This window comes from Myxocyprinus asiaticus, chromosome 10 (assembly GCF_019703515.2).
Source record: "Myxocyprinus asiaticus isolate MX2 ecotype Aquarium Trade chromosome 10, UBuf_Myxa_2, whole genome shotgun sequence".
NCBI classification, from domain to species: Eukaryota; Metazoa; Chordata; class Actinopteri; order Cypriniformes; family Catostomidae; genus Myxocyprinus; species Myxocyprinus asiaticus.
The window spans coordinates 19528835-19544012 of record NC_059353.1 but is presented as its reverse complement, the minus strand read 5'-3'; the positions used below and the strand labels follow the sequence as shown (position 1 = coordinate 19544012).

At 36.9% G+C, this 15178-nt stretch overlaps 1 protein-coding gene across 5 annotated transcripts in view; it reads right to left on the bottom strand.

Moving 5' to 3' along the window:
* Nucleotides 1-15178, bottom strand: part of LOC127446774 (UDP-glucuronosyltransferase-like) — a 52078-nt gene that overhangs the window by 3704 nt on the left and 33196 nt on the right. For 2 of the 5 annotated variants that reach the window (XM_051707972.1, XM_051707975.1), the window contains exon 2: nucleotides 590-721. In XM_051707972.1, coding sequence (XP_051563932.1) covers nucleotides 590-721 — 132 coding nt within the window. Of the gene's footprint in view, nucleotides 1-589; nucleotides 722-2041; nucleotides 3824-7865; nucleotides 9383-12851; nucleotides 13796-15178 lie in introns of those variants that run through there. The other 3 variants (XM_051707974.1, XM_051707973.1, XM_051707970.1) reach the window with 3 other exon arrangements.

The window sequence follows — 15178 nt, the reverse complement described above, 5'->3', positions numbered from 1 at the left end:
TTGACAAATATTTTAGGAGCAGTTAAATTTGATGCATCCTGCTCTTTTAAAAAATTGTAATACAAAACACCTGCTCTACAGTGATTGTATCAATGGTAACCACACATAGAATTACTATTAAACTGGAAATCACATTTCACTGACTGTAACAATAAAATAATCAGTCAAGGCTATGACGTCAAAACAACAACACTACCTCATATTTTGGTATTGTAGCTGGGCGACTATGATCAGTATTATGTTGCACTGAAGTAACTAATTACAAAAAGCATGTGTACTGTTTAAATGAAATACGAAAAAGGAATGTATGTCTTTCAATATGCCTGAACAAAAAATTGCATTTATTTATTCAGCTTTACATTTGTACATATTGTTATTCTGATTTGTTTATATAACTACATAGACATTTTCAGATTAAATTATTTTATTTTTTTCTGTTTGGCCTCCCATAACAAACATAAAATAATATGAAAATATAACAATATATATTTATATTTATAATATGTGTATTTGTTAAAATGCATTAAAACATTTAGTTCTATTTATGCATTTAACAGTAATCCCTTTTTTAAAGTTTATCATCACTTACCCTCTGAGGTATCTGTCTAAATGCCTCAAAGAACTCTTTGGCTTTGGCTTCGGGTAACTGTGACACCATGGAGCCCAGAGTAAAAACAACAAACCCATGCTCACCAGAACCATTCACAAACTCCTCAAGCTCCTGCACAGAAGACAAAAGAAATGCATGTTTCAAGTGAATAGTGGCTCAAGCTCATACTTTTAAGTCCCTCTTTTCAATGCAGGCTTTCTTACTGAACCTTTTTTACTCACACACACATGCACAAAAACACATTAACTTGCATGTCCAAACTTTGAATAGCAACAAACTGCAACAATTACTCTACTTTGACATGACTGATCTGTATTGCTAAAATGGTTTACCTATAGATGCTTCTTTTCTGTTTGAAATGGAAGGTTCACTAACTCCCTTGGTAAAAAAGTAATTTACTCTATATGCAGTAGTAAAAAGCACAAATATGTTAAAATTACAGAAAATCTTCTTTCCTCTAGTGCTTCATGTTGTAAAAACAAAGGGGCCCCTGTTATCCTGTCAAGGATTACAGTGGTCAAAGTCGAAAGGAAAAAAACATACTTTTCCTTCTGTGGCTCAGGATGGATCAGAGAATACTATAAAACTGAATTTCCATACTGACTGTCAGAGGAGTCTCATGTCTGATAGAATTATTACATATAATCAGAAGTACAGCCTTTGTGGTAAAACACCTGTATTGACCTCTGTAGTAAGTTTATTTCAGAGGAGACATTTGAAAACTGTTTATGATTGTAGATTGTGAGGCATCCTTGAAGTAGTCTTGGTTGTCTTGGCACTGTTCACAGAATATCACCTGATGACAGTAAAAATGCTGTTTCACAGTACAGAGTACATACCATGTTCTAAATTCCTGTAATAGCCTATTGCGCAAAACAATACATGAATTCATTGCATCAAGAAATAATGCCATGCAGAAAAGAATTAAAGCTTTTTCAATGTTAATAAATACTTAATAAATACTTTCTCCTGTACCAGCTTAATACAACTATATGTAAGCCATTCGTAGGATGATTTCCTCAAAAACTGTAAACACTGTGCTATAAAATATTGCTCTGTGTGTTTAAGTCGCCTGGCACAGAAATAAAGACTCAACCAATGGTGTAAGTTTGGGGCAGGACTATCTGTTTGTTTGATCAACGGCAGGAAACGAAGTATTTAGGAAACTGTTCAAAAACAATGCTTATTTTTGCACTTCCCTTCTTCCTCATTTGACTCATTGGAAATGGAGTAGAGCAGATGCAGAAAACAATTGCAAAGGTTAAATTGCTAAGGTTTATTTTACAAAGAAGCTTTGACCACACAAATTATTATATACTTTAGCAAGAGAGAACAACTAATTGACAATTTAAGAGATTCACATTTTGGTCCAACAATCTGAAAAACAACTGACAAGGTCTACGCTGATTTCATTAAAGATAAATCGCTTACCTTCGCCAAAGGACCCTTCTTAGCACAGTTGATGCCGCCTATTTGGACCATGTTAGGCATTAGAGGTCTGGGGTACTCAAATGTAAAGTCATAGCGTAGAAGCCAGACTGCACCATGACCTAGTAGCTCTTTGTAAGTAGTGTCCTTCTGAAGATATCTACTGGCCAGTTCATCAAAGCTGGCAAACAGTAAGCGACAGAGATACATTTCGAAAACGCTCATAATCGTGTTTTTCACTCTCTGAGGGAAATTCATCTTATCTGAGAAACCAGTGAAGAAGCGTGGGACAAAAGATGGAGGTGTGGGGCACTGGGCTGCAGCCTCGTCAAGCCGACAGGGAATCCCACGCAAGAAATAAACAGCTGGAAGTGAAAAGGCCTCAGCAAGGATGGTACCACAGGGCAAGAAAGGATCAGTAAGCATAGCATCAAATCCCATCTCTCTAAGACTCTTCATAAGGGACTCATCATACAGGAGCCCCTCACAACCTTTCACCTGCATAGACGTGAATTTCATCAGGTTTCCCAAATTCGTAAAGATATCAGTAAATTCCGGTGGCTTATCGAATGCACTTTTCCTTATTATGTCCAACTGACTGCTTAACTCATCACTGCTGTAAGGCACATGGAAACTCTTAGTAATGTAATTACCAGAACTCCCAATTAGAACACTGATCTCAGGTACCAGGACCACCATCTCATGACCCCTCTGAGACAGTTCTTCCACCAGGATCCTCATGCTAAGCCAATGGCTGCCATCCACTGGTATGACAAGCACCTTTTCAGCCTGCACAGGCTGCGAGGAGGACCAGCAAAGCCAGGCTAGGAGCCCCAGAACAGGAACATTCAGTGCTCTTACCATGTCTCTTACATTGATTCAGTAGACGGGACAGAAACGGTAATTTAAAGGACTGTCAATGAGTTCAGAATAGGAGGGGCATCACAACTAGACTAAGAGGATAGTGTTTGCAGATAGGTTTCTGGTTGCACGTACAGCCTTGAGCATGGCTTTGTGAGTTCAATAATTTGTGCTTTGTCATTGATTGTGCTGTGGTTTAAAGTCTAAGAAGTGGGTTAAATGTAGCCTCTGGGTTAATTATTTCAAGTAAATGTATAGGAACTGTCATAAGAGTTATCTATAGATAACTTAATTGATACAAAGGTAAGGAGGAGCAGATGTCTGCAACAAGTTAATACGTTTAAGGGTTTTTCAGAACCCACAATAATAAATTATATTAAGCATTTTTAAGGAAGGAAAAGGTCACTTTTCAGGTTTTGAAGCATGGCATCAAATCTGGGAGAGGTTGGGAGTTCTGTTCATTTAATCTTCACCCTTTGACATGTTACTTCAACACAATTCTGCAAGTCACTATGGCCTGGCAGTAGTAGGATTACATCACATATCGTGCAAGCTCAGTGATTAACTCCTCCCTAGACACACGCAGGTCATTCACACAGAAACATTAACTTTCCCATAAGAGAAGGCTGTGACATGAGTGGCTTAATGGTCAAATGCACAGCACTTAAGCAAAACCTGAGGGAAAGGAACACCGAGGAAAAGATTAAAGTGCACATGCTTTTACATATGAGGATCTGATTGCTACTGAGTGATTCTGTCGGCTGCTTTGATTAATTTAGCATAACATTGCACAGTTGTATATATAATGTTATGTAGGACAAAGGAGCTGATAATCAAAAGACATACCATAGAGGAATACATATAAAGTGTAAAATGCCTGAAGGAAATTAATGTATGAATCTGTTACTCAAAGTGTTTGATAAAATTATTTCTAATGCCTTTTGCTGTCTGCATAAAACATTAATTCATAGAAATGATCAAACTAGGTCTATTGCCAAACACATCTGAATCTAAAAGCCTGCATTAATTAAGGCCAAAGTATACTCCGAGTTGCGGATCGCTCCGCACAAAGTATGTGTGATGCAAACTGCATCATCAGCACAGCCGCGCGGCTTGACTGCGCGGCACCTAGATTTCTTAAGCCACACACGTGGTCCTCGGCTGTGCGCGTCGCTGACGCATGTGCCTGCTATTGACTGTACTAAAGAGTAACACAAAGAAGTTGTAGTGGGCATGCATCAAACACATTAATATTCGCTCACAGTCAGAAGTGTATACTCACAAAGGCAACGCGGTTGACCAGGCAAGAGCCAATCTGGAACGCGCAAAAACAAAGTAAACCTGGGCCTCACACTTTTAAAGGTTGCCTTGAGTGGTCAAAGCGGTAGTTGCCAGCATAGAGAAGGTATCTATAATCAGAGGTTCATAGTAAAGCACTACATTTACTCAGTTACATTAACTTGTGTAACTTAAAACATTTTTTATTTTTTTTTAAAGGGGCCATGACATGAGGAATACAATTTTCCTTGATCTTTTGACATATAAGGGGTCATTGTCCTATAAAAACATACTGTAGTTTCAGAACTGAACACTTCCTCAATAGAAAAAGAGCATTTATTTAAACCAAGCTGCAAAAACAGCTTGTTTGGAATTCATGGAACTTGTGATGTCACAAGGACCAAATACATCTGCATATGCAACGTTTATTTTTCCATCATTTTAAAAGACACGATGTCAAGTTATAACTCTAAAATGGAGACCCCCATTGTGTGTCTTGCTGTTGTGCTGTTTTGAAGGCATACTGGACCATTTTTGCACCCATTTGTGCTATTTTTAATTGTTGGTCTTTTGTAAACATGCACTCGTTGGACGTCATTGATCATTTTAATGCGTTTTCGGCAATGTGCGCCACATTTTAAGAGTGGTACAAACACAACTTTCAAATTTGCGTGTCATTCTGCTTCTGCCACTGACTGGGAGAAACACGCAGTCCTGTGTGCAAACAAACACGGAAGATGTGAGATGAAAAGACCAGCATCTCTGCTTTGGCCTGTTAAAGCCGGTTGAAGCATCCCAACACCACCACCATGGACTGTTCTCAGCGAGGATTGTATGTTTTCAGCTCATTTTATGAGCATGATTGCTTGAGAACCAGTCACAGAAACTGTTATTGAAGGATGGGGCAGTTAAAACACTATTGGACTGGAAATCCATAAGTAAACAATTTCAATTCATGAATATTTCATGTGTCTTGACTGCTTGATAGTTTATGGTGCTGCTTGAGTGAACAGTTCAATATATTGAAATGTGTTGGATGTGGGTTATATGTTCATCCTGAAATTTAGTTTTATAAATGTTGTGGTCTTGTGGAGTTTATTCATTTTCTTCAGATTGCATTTCAAATATGGCTCTGTTGGAAGGGCTGCATGATGTTAGCCAATCACAACAGTGGACATTTATATTGAAGTCTTAAAGGGCCAGACATCTTAAATCCGAGTGTTTCAGACAGAGGGCCAGAGACAGGGTGGAAAATTATTAAATATGACTAAATTATGATGTTTTTGTGCAAAACAACAACAACAAACAATAGTAACATTATAAGTCGACCTTGGGGAAGATAATAAAATGATAAAAAAAGAGTATGTCATGACCCCTTTAAGGGTAGGTTTAATGGTGGGTACTTTTTACTCTTTCTCGAGTACATTTCTAAGTAAAAAAAAAAAAAAGTACTTTTACATTGTTACAATGGGTGACGTTCCTGCCACTACATTATTGGTTTTAATTAAAGTGTTAATAAATGGGGTTTTGAACTGGACTTTTACAACACCAGGACTTTACAGCTGCACTTTGGTCATTTGAGTCCAGCAAGCAGCAGCTTAAGTGCTCTAAACAAATGCTTTCTTCACTCCTCACAGTGAAAAAGAGTAGTTACGTTATATGATACCTTCACTACACACCAAAACAAGGACATATTTCTGCATACAAATTTGCAGATCCAACTTAAAAAAGCATGTTGCCATAAGTTGTGATAATAATGACAACACGGTTATGGTGATAGTAGTTTGAGTGTGACTCTGTAACTACTGGCTCTATTGACTTAAGTTTTTAAATATACATTTTCTTATATCAGTACAATACATCAGTGCATTTAAATCCATGTAAACTTCAGTGTTATGTGTAAACGCCTTTTGCTCTGCTGATTACATTTGATTAATACAGTGCAAGCAGTGACTCTACACATGCACAGCAACTCTGTGTTTGACACGTGGGGTGTTTTTTCTTAAGGACAAAAGAGATAATGCTCTAACTGAAATAAGCCTAAACGAACTTCTAAACACAGAGATAAGGTGCATTTTAACTTTTCTGTGTAAAAACTAAAGACATAATTATTTTTTCACTGAATACAGAATATACTGATCTAAGAATTCATTCAGGACTTTAAAAAGTTGTGAAATAGTGACAGTAGGCATAACTAATGCATTATCTTGCTTCAGTTCATAATTCAAAAAATAAAATATAATACATAATAATATAATCGTGCTGCATGCGAGGAATTGATAATGTTTTTTACTGTAATAATTACTTGGAATGTTTACAAACTTGACCAATTCTGTCAAGCATCCTTAATGTTCACCCATAAATAAAAATTCTGTCATCATTTGTGTCTCACTCTCTTTGCTCCAAAATTTCTGTCTTCACTGGAACCAAAAAAAAAGCAGACTCAGTCACCATTCACTTTCAAAATATGAGAAAAAAATGAAAGTGAATGTTGACTGAGGCTAACATCTAACATCTTGTTAATAAATAAAACATTAAATCTAATGTCTGTCTTTGTACTTATATAAGTGTAGTAAGTGTCCATGCTTATAGTATGGAATGACAAACACTCCTAGCTCATTCACCCTAGAATCTCCACAAATACATTTGTCTCTTTTCAGAGTCTAACATCTGATCAAATCCTCAGCAACAATTCTTTCTTCATTTAAAGGTATATTTATGTCAAAATGTTGCTCCAAATACTGAAAGCCCTCATAGATTCAGCTATTTTTTTATTCTAAAAGCCACAAAATAAGTTTGCTCTTCTTGTCTATATTAAAAAGGAAATAATATACATGCACTTGCATTTACATACATTTATTTAAAAAAAACTTATATACTATTCACTGTAAACTCCAAAATAGGCACAGAGTCATCACCAAGGGAAGACAATTAGGAACATTGTCCTGGGCCCTGTGACAAGGGGGCACAATAACATCCTCTATGGTATAGCCTATTCAATAGAACTTAAGTGACGGCCCTGGAGAAGCAGAATGTATAAATAGGAAAGGGTTAGGTTAGGTCACATTACTCTTTAAGGAAATGTGCTTAATTAATTGTCCCTTAAAGAATTTTCACGTAAACAGCTGTATGTAATTCAATGCAACAATTTATGTTAGAATGGATTTATCAACGATTTACACAAAGATTTGTTCTGCACGTGATGAAGGCATAATGTGTATTACAGTAGTCAGCATAGGTTTCAATCTTTAACCCTTTAAAGGAGAGGCTACACTTTACCTTAGTGCCCAGAGAAAGATAAGTAAGCTCATTCACATTGTATTTACAGCAGGGACATTTCAGAGATGCATAAACTCATGTTGTCTCTTTCCCATTAAACGTAAAAAAAAGAATAAGAGATAAGAGTTTTCCCTTCCTTCCAGCTCCTCAACTAAAGACTGCTGGTTTCCAGTGGCTATTAGCATCACCAACATCATCTCAGGCTGTTCTTATAGACCCCATAGTATTTTATAAATGTATTGATATTACCAATGACATTTTGGGAAATCCTATTTGGCATTTGCTGGTTCTATTATATTAGGATATATTAGAATGATGACAGACATTATGAAAAATAAGAAGTATCAAAATTACATCTACAACTTCATCACTAGTAGAGCGTATTAGTGATTTAATTAAGAAGACTCACTTGTGATAAAGGTTTTGTTTTATGGCTTATTGTTGCTCCAATCATGATCATGTTAGGCATTACAGGTCGAGGGAATTCCAAGGAAAAGTCAAAACGCAAAAACCAGAGAGCTGCACGGCTCATGATCTCCACCATAGTTGTTTTTCTCCGAAGTGCACGTGAGGCAATCTCATCTGCACGAGTAAACAAACGGCTGCAAGACATGGGTTGCAGTAGAATCCTTACCAGGTTCACACTTCTTTGCCAAAAATTCATGTTGTCAGTGTATTGTGTAAAAAGTTGTGGAACGTAAGAGGCTGGACTTGGGCATTGGCTGGCAAGAGTGTCGACACTACAGGGATGGTTTATTTGCATATAAATTGCAGGAATTGAAAGATATTCTGCAACAATAACTCCAACAGGCTCAAAAGGATCTGTGAGAATAGCATCAAAGTTGTAGTCTTTCAGTTTCTTCATCAAGTCATCATTGAAAAGCAGACTCTCTGCATTCCTCACTGTAAACATTTGAAGAACATCCAGTGATATCAAGAACGCCTGGAACTTAGCCAGGTCTGTAGAGATATCAATATTCAAAATTGTGTTTAATTCATTTGCTAACCTCTCTTCTATCTCAGCCTTTGTGTAGGACACTGGAAATGTAAGAGTGGTTGTATGATCTGAAGGACCCATACTCAGACTTGCATCTGGGATGACGACCACCACCTGGTTTCCTCTCCTCCCCAGCTCCTCCACAATAGGCTTCATCCCTAGCCAGTGACTGCCATCTGATGGAATAACCAACAGTTTCCCTGCTTCAGCTGAACCAAAGAGGAAGAGACTCAAGAGCGTCCATACGCCAACCATTCTATCAATGGTGTGAAGAAATATGCCACTGTGACTTTTGGCAGTAGAAGGAGATTAAGGAAGAAAACACCCACCTAATGCTACTGTACAGGTTAAAGTACTCCATATCAAAATATGCCATGATTATGCTCTAAGGAGTGGCGATATTTGCAGCTGCTAAGACGTGCTAAAATGGCAAGCAAGGACTTTACAGTAAATGCTAAAGAAATTGTTATACAATAAACGAACAATTGAACACACAAAAAACTTTCCCTCCTTGCCCTTAAAAACAAGTAAAAATTCAAAAGCAATTGTGAAACAACATACTCTTATCAAACAACACAGTTGGACTTTGAGAGTAGCTGTGACTAAAAACTTTTCAGCCTTCTGTAATTAATTAACAGAGTGGATCTTTCTACTAATATAATTAGCAAACTGTCCATGTTTCTTGCAAGGTTATAGCAACACTGACATTTAAAAAAAATCTGTTGGTCACAACAACACTGTATCCACAAGATAATTAGATTGGTATTTATATCAGAGCTAACTAAACTTCCACCACTGAGTTACAGTAACTCACTGTTTATGAAGTCTTTTGCACTGCTGTGATTCCTTGTAGCCTCTTTTTTGTAAATGTCCTGTACAGATCCATATTGTGTACTCTTTTAAGGAACCTTGCATTCAGCAAATGACGAACATTTCATATTTATGTACACATAATTGAATAAGATTGTAAACTGAATGAATAAACAGTAATGCACATCTCAAGATCTCAACAATCTGATTATATTCAGCTTTCTTTCAGGCTTGTTCAAAATGGTTCGCAATGTAATGTGAAAATTTGCACTGTGCTTCATTTCCTGTCAAAATGCATTTATTTCCTTCTTAGGAAAAAAACAAAACAATATAATGCTTTATTAACATTTCCCCCCCCCAAAAAAAAACAAAACAAAAAAAAAATTCCACAGTATAAAGATAGAAATGTACTAAAATATCACCAATTCAAGTAACATTAAATGTTTCCCAAAGTCTAAGTGGGAGTTTGACTAACTGAAAGAACTAGTCCCTACATAGGTTGCATATCCATTGCAATAGGTATTAAATCTCTTAAACTCTTATCCTCCACAATATTAATCTGCCGGTAGACTGTGGCTATCCGCTTTGTTACAGCAAATGTGAAGCCACATTCATGATTCGCATCAGGGCGTCAGCACCGATTTGAACTACGTTGGAAAAGTGCTTGCAGACTATGGTGATAGTTAAGAGTTGATGTGCTTCTGTGTAAGTTTATTTCTTGATGCGACTAACTTGAAAAGTACTTGATTTCTGTCACAAGTCCCATCTGGGCTTGTTTTGTACAACAAACTGCATCAAGAGCTCCTTTCTCCATCCTTTGATCACTGACACAGCTGTTGTGTGTGTTTGTGGTGTGTGCGTCAATGTAATGAGTCCGGAGTCCGGAAAGGTTCCGCCCTTCTAACCTGATCAGGAAAAACTACAGTAATTAAACCTTTTAAATTATTTGCATGAGTTAGTGCTTTAATTTTGACAGCTCTACTTAGAATATGACACATGAGTTACATGGACTACTTTAATGAAATTTGTTTTGTGTGCTTTCTAAAGCTTGAAAATAAATCACTGTCCACTGTCACTGTATTGAAAAAACAGACCTGAATATTCATAAATGTTTCATTTTTAATGGAACTATTCTTTAACTCAGAGGGAATGATGGCCTCTTTGGATTGTGCATTTACTTGCTATTTTCACAATCCAATATACAGTTGAGTATATTGGATTGTGAAATTTGTCTGTTATTCACAATAACAGACAAGGATCAAGAAAACTTGCAAAAAGCAAGTTACAGCTCTGATAATGTTAAAGTGCAACTAACATGCAAATGTATTTATGAATGCTTACTTGTGACAAAGGTTGTGGTTTCTTTGTTGTCATTCCTCCAATCCTGATCATTTTAGGCATTTCCAGTCATGAGAATTCAAAGGAAAGTCAAAAAGATATTCACCAACAATAACTCAGACAGGCTCAAATGGATCCGTGAGAATAGCATCAAAGTTGTAGTCTTTCAGTTTCTTCATCAAGTCCTTGTTGAAGAACAGACTCTCTGCGTTCCTTACTATAAAGTTTTGCAGAACATCCAGTGAGAGAAAGTATGACTGGAATTTGGCCAGTTCAGAAGAGAGATCAGTATTCATAACTGTGGTTAAATTGCCATCTAAGCTCCTGTATAATTTATCCTTGGTGTAGGGTACTGCAAATGTAAAGGTGGTTTTATGCTCTGAAGGACCCATACTCAGACTTGCGTCTGGGATGACAACCACCACCTGGTTTCCTCTCCTCCCCAGCTCCTCCACAATAGGATTCATCCCAAGCCAGTGGCTGCCATCTGAAGTAATAACCAACGGTTTTCCAGCTTCAACTGAACCATGGAAGAAGAGACACAGAAACCATACACTAACCATTCTGTCAATGGTGTTAAGAAATATATCAATGTGACCTTTGGCAGTTTAAGGAGGGAAGTAAAATGTCCTTAAAATGTGCCAGGACTTTGTTCAAAACAGATGACGATGTTTGCAGCTGGTAGGAGTGCTCAGTCCAAATATGGAAGTGAAGCAAGCAATGAGTGTAAATGTTAAAGAAATGTTAATATCTTTATTGTTAATCATCAATAGTTATTCACATAAAAGAAGTGTTGCCCCCTTCCCTATAAAAAAATTAAGTAACAATTAAAAAGAGGTTGTGAAACAACATAAACTGACTAAACACCTCCTTTTGGAGTTTATCCGCTAAGGGTGGCCCTGACAAAAATTATAATAATAATAATAATAATAATAATAATATATACAAAATATTTAGCTTTTTATAATTATTTCACAGTACATCCACTAATACAATAAGCAGACACTCCATGTTTCCCATGGAAGTATATCGGGGCCTTTACATGCAACCAACCACAAGTTTTTGCACAAATTATGAGGGGACCTGGTTTTAAATCCTGACCTAATGTACAGTTTCTAATGTCAGCAAAAATAACCATGGTTCATAAATATGGCAGCAAAAAGTTAATGAGAAAATGTTATAAAAACTTTCAGCAATCATGTAGTCTATCCAGTATTTTATGTTGGCTGTTCAGAATCAGATGTAGATGTCCGATTCATTGATGAATCACTCTTTTTTGTCTGTTCTTTTCAAATAATTGGTCAAACGGTTTATCAAAACATTGTGAATCAGTTCCCAGTTCAGTTTGAATCATTTGGAGAGCCAATTCAAGCAATAAATTGATTAGAGCTTCATCTCACTCAGGCCATGCCCAAACTAATCCATTTTCTTTTGAAAACTCTGTTTTCTGTTTCCTAACGTCATCATTTCCAAAGTATGCCGTAATATAGAATGTTTTCAACAGTTCTATTTTCTGTGGAGGAAAAAAATAATTCCAGTCTGGATCAGAGAAAAGCAACGGGATATTTTACGGGCCAGACTGATCTCACTGTGAATTCTGCTACAGTAGATTGAAAGTTCTTCAGCTAAATTCTGTCTGTGCTTACCAAAATTCTGACCAATACCCCCACTGACCAAAGCAGGAAGTGTTTTTGAATGTAAAGGCATGTGTGAGCTCCAATTTACAGGTGAAAGGACAAAGAGTGGTGCCAAAAGCAACTTCTAAAGTGAGTTCTTTTTAGCAGGATGCAATACAGTGAAGAGGAATGCATATTTTATTAACTCTGGAGCAAGCTAGTTCATGTGTCATGTAGCTTGTAGTGTAACTCGCTTCTTTCTTTTAAGTGTAACTTTCAGTTTATCTGTTTTAGGTTAATTATTTCTTTCTGTAGTAGTTTGTAGCTTAGCTTGCTACATCTTCCATTCTTAATCTCTGAGTGTGACAGACCTCCTGACAGAAGAGGGCGAGATTTCAGCAAAAAACAGTCAGCATAGGTAGGACATTCTCTATCAATTACTGTAGATTTTGATAGAGAATGTCCTACCTATTGAGACAGTATTCTCAACTCAGTGGAAATGATGTCTTCTTCACAGTTCATGACAAAAATAGACCGGAATAAAGAAAAAAACTGATGTTGTGGCAAAAAGTGAACTATAATACTGATAATGTCACAGTGGAACAAGCACGCAAATGCAATTATAAAAGCTTACCTGTGACAGAGGTTTTGGCTTACTGGTTGCCATTCCTCCAATCATGATCATGTTAGGCATCATCGGTCGTGGGAATTCAAAGGCAAAGTCAAAACGCATAAACCAGAGAGCTGCACGGCTCATAATCTCCATCACAGATGTTTTTCTCTTTAGTAGACGTGAGGCAATTTCATCTGCTTCACCAAGCACAAATTTACAAGCTATGGGTTGCAGTAGACTTCTTACCAGGTTCACACTCCTCTGCCCAAAATTCATCTGGTCTTTAAATTCAGTAACGCGTTGTGGAATGTAAGAGGGCGGACTTGGACATTGGTTGGCAAGAGTGTCGACACCACAAGGAAAGTTTATTGTCATATACATAGCTGGAATTGAGAGATATTCACTAACAATAACACCAACAGGCTCAAATGAGTCTGTGAGAATAGCATCAAAGTTGTAGTCTTGCAGTTTTTTCATTAAGTCCTCATTGAAGAGCAGATCCTCTGCATTCCTCACTATATATTTTTGAAGAAAGCCCATTTGTCTGAAGAAAAACAGGAATTTTGACATGTCAGAAGAGAGATCAATATTCAGAATTGTGGTAAAAAAGCCTTCCAAGTTCCCCAGTACTTCCTCCCTCGTGTAGGTTGCTGGGAATGTAAGGGTGGTTGTATGTTCTGAAGGACCCATAGTCATGCTCGAGTCTGGGATGACAACCACCACCTGGTTTCCTCTCCTCCCGAGCTCCTCCACAATAGGCTTCATCCCTAGCCAGAGGCTGCCATCTGATGGAATGACCAACAATTTCCCAGCTTCAGCTGAACCAAAGAGGAAGAGATTCAGGAACAACCATACGCCAACCATTCTATCAATGCTGTAAAAGAAAACGTCTCACTGTGGCTTTTGTCAGCTGGAGGAGATTATGGTCATCAAGGAAAACAACACAATGTTGTTGTGTAGCTTAAAGTTCTCTATATCTCACAATGAGTCTGTTTTATGTTCTAATGAGGTGGAGACACATGCAGCTGGGTAGGACATTATCTATTTATGGTGGTGAAACAACCAGTGAAGGTGAAAGTTTAGAAATAAAGCCGATTTCTTGGCAAAAGTCCCCCATTGGCCCTTATCAGTCATGGCCTCCTATTAATTCTCTTCTTTGAACTGGCTCTATCAACAGGAGTGAAAAATTATGTTACTTAAGCAGCCTTGAACTTTAGCCTCTGACAGTAACTTTAACATTTGTGCAGCCAATAATCACCTCTATATATGCTTATTAAACAGATGAAAAAGAAAGGCAAGCATGACATTTCGTATGGTCCTGCCATTCATATAATCATGTTTTTACTTTATTTATATATAAGATCTGTAAAATTCTGGTTGTTTTAACAGTAATAGGGATTTAAGCATGTATAAGGACACACATGGTAATATGAATATGTACAATTTTCTCAAATTCTAATGTTCTGAATCAATTCCCAGTTCATTTGGATAACTGATTCACGCACTGAATTGTTTGGAGCTGTATCTCACTCAGGCCATGCCCAAACTAATCCATTTTCTTTTAAAAACTCTATTTTCAGTTCCCTATCTTTTGCCAACTAAGAAGAAAGTCTTTATTAAATCCAACAGCTGCATGTGCAGCCATACTGATCTCACTGTGAATCTGGCTACAGTAGATCTAAAGCTCTTCAGCTCAGTTCTGTCTGTGCTTACCAAAATTCAAACCACTACTTCCACTGGCTGAAGCAGGAAGTGTTTTTGAACGTAAGGGCATGTGTGAGCTCCAGTTTCTAAAAGCAGGTATAGCCGCATGCTAGAGACTTCCGATACTAATATGGTTTCAAAAATATCGATCCTCACACAAAAATATCGATTCTAATGTTTTTTTAAACTAGGGATATTATTATGTGGTTACATGAACATATATTATAAGCTTCAAAGTGAAATAAAAAGAATTAGGCTATATTAGCAAATATTTGTGCAGGATGGGAACTATTTCTTCTTTTGCACATCTTAATGTGCATAAATGCTGAAAGACACAAGCAGACAAGCGCTTTTGTCATCACAACGCTCGTTCAAACAAATGGGATCAGTGCCATGCTAAGGTAATGAGAGAAAAACAGACATAATGTTCTGGAGTAAATTCACACTAAATAAAAACATATCTAAAGGTGACATTTATTATGATGTGTTTGCGTGGCATTTGTTACAAGTTTATTTAAATTAAAAGTTGTTAGATCTTTGATAATGTTCTGTAATTTTTTTTTATTTTTATAAATAATAATAATAATAATAATAATAATAATAATAATAATACACTAAAATCAACCATGGTTTCACATAAGTAA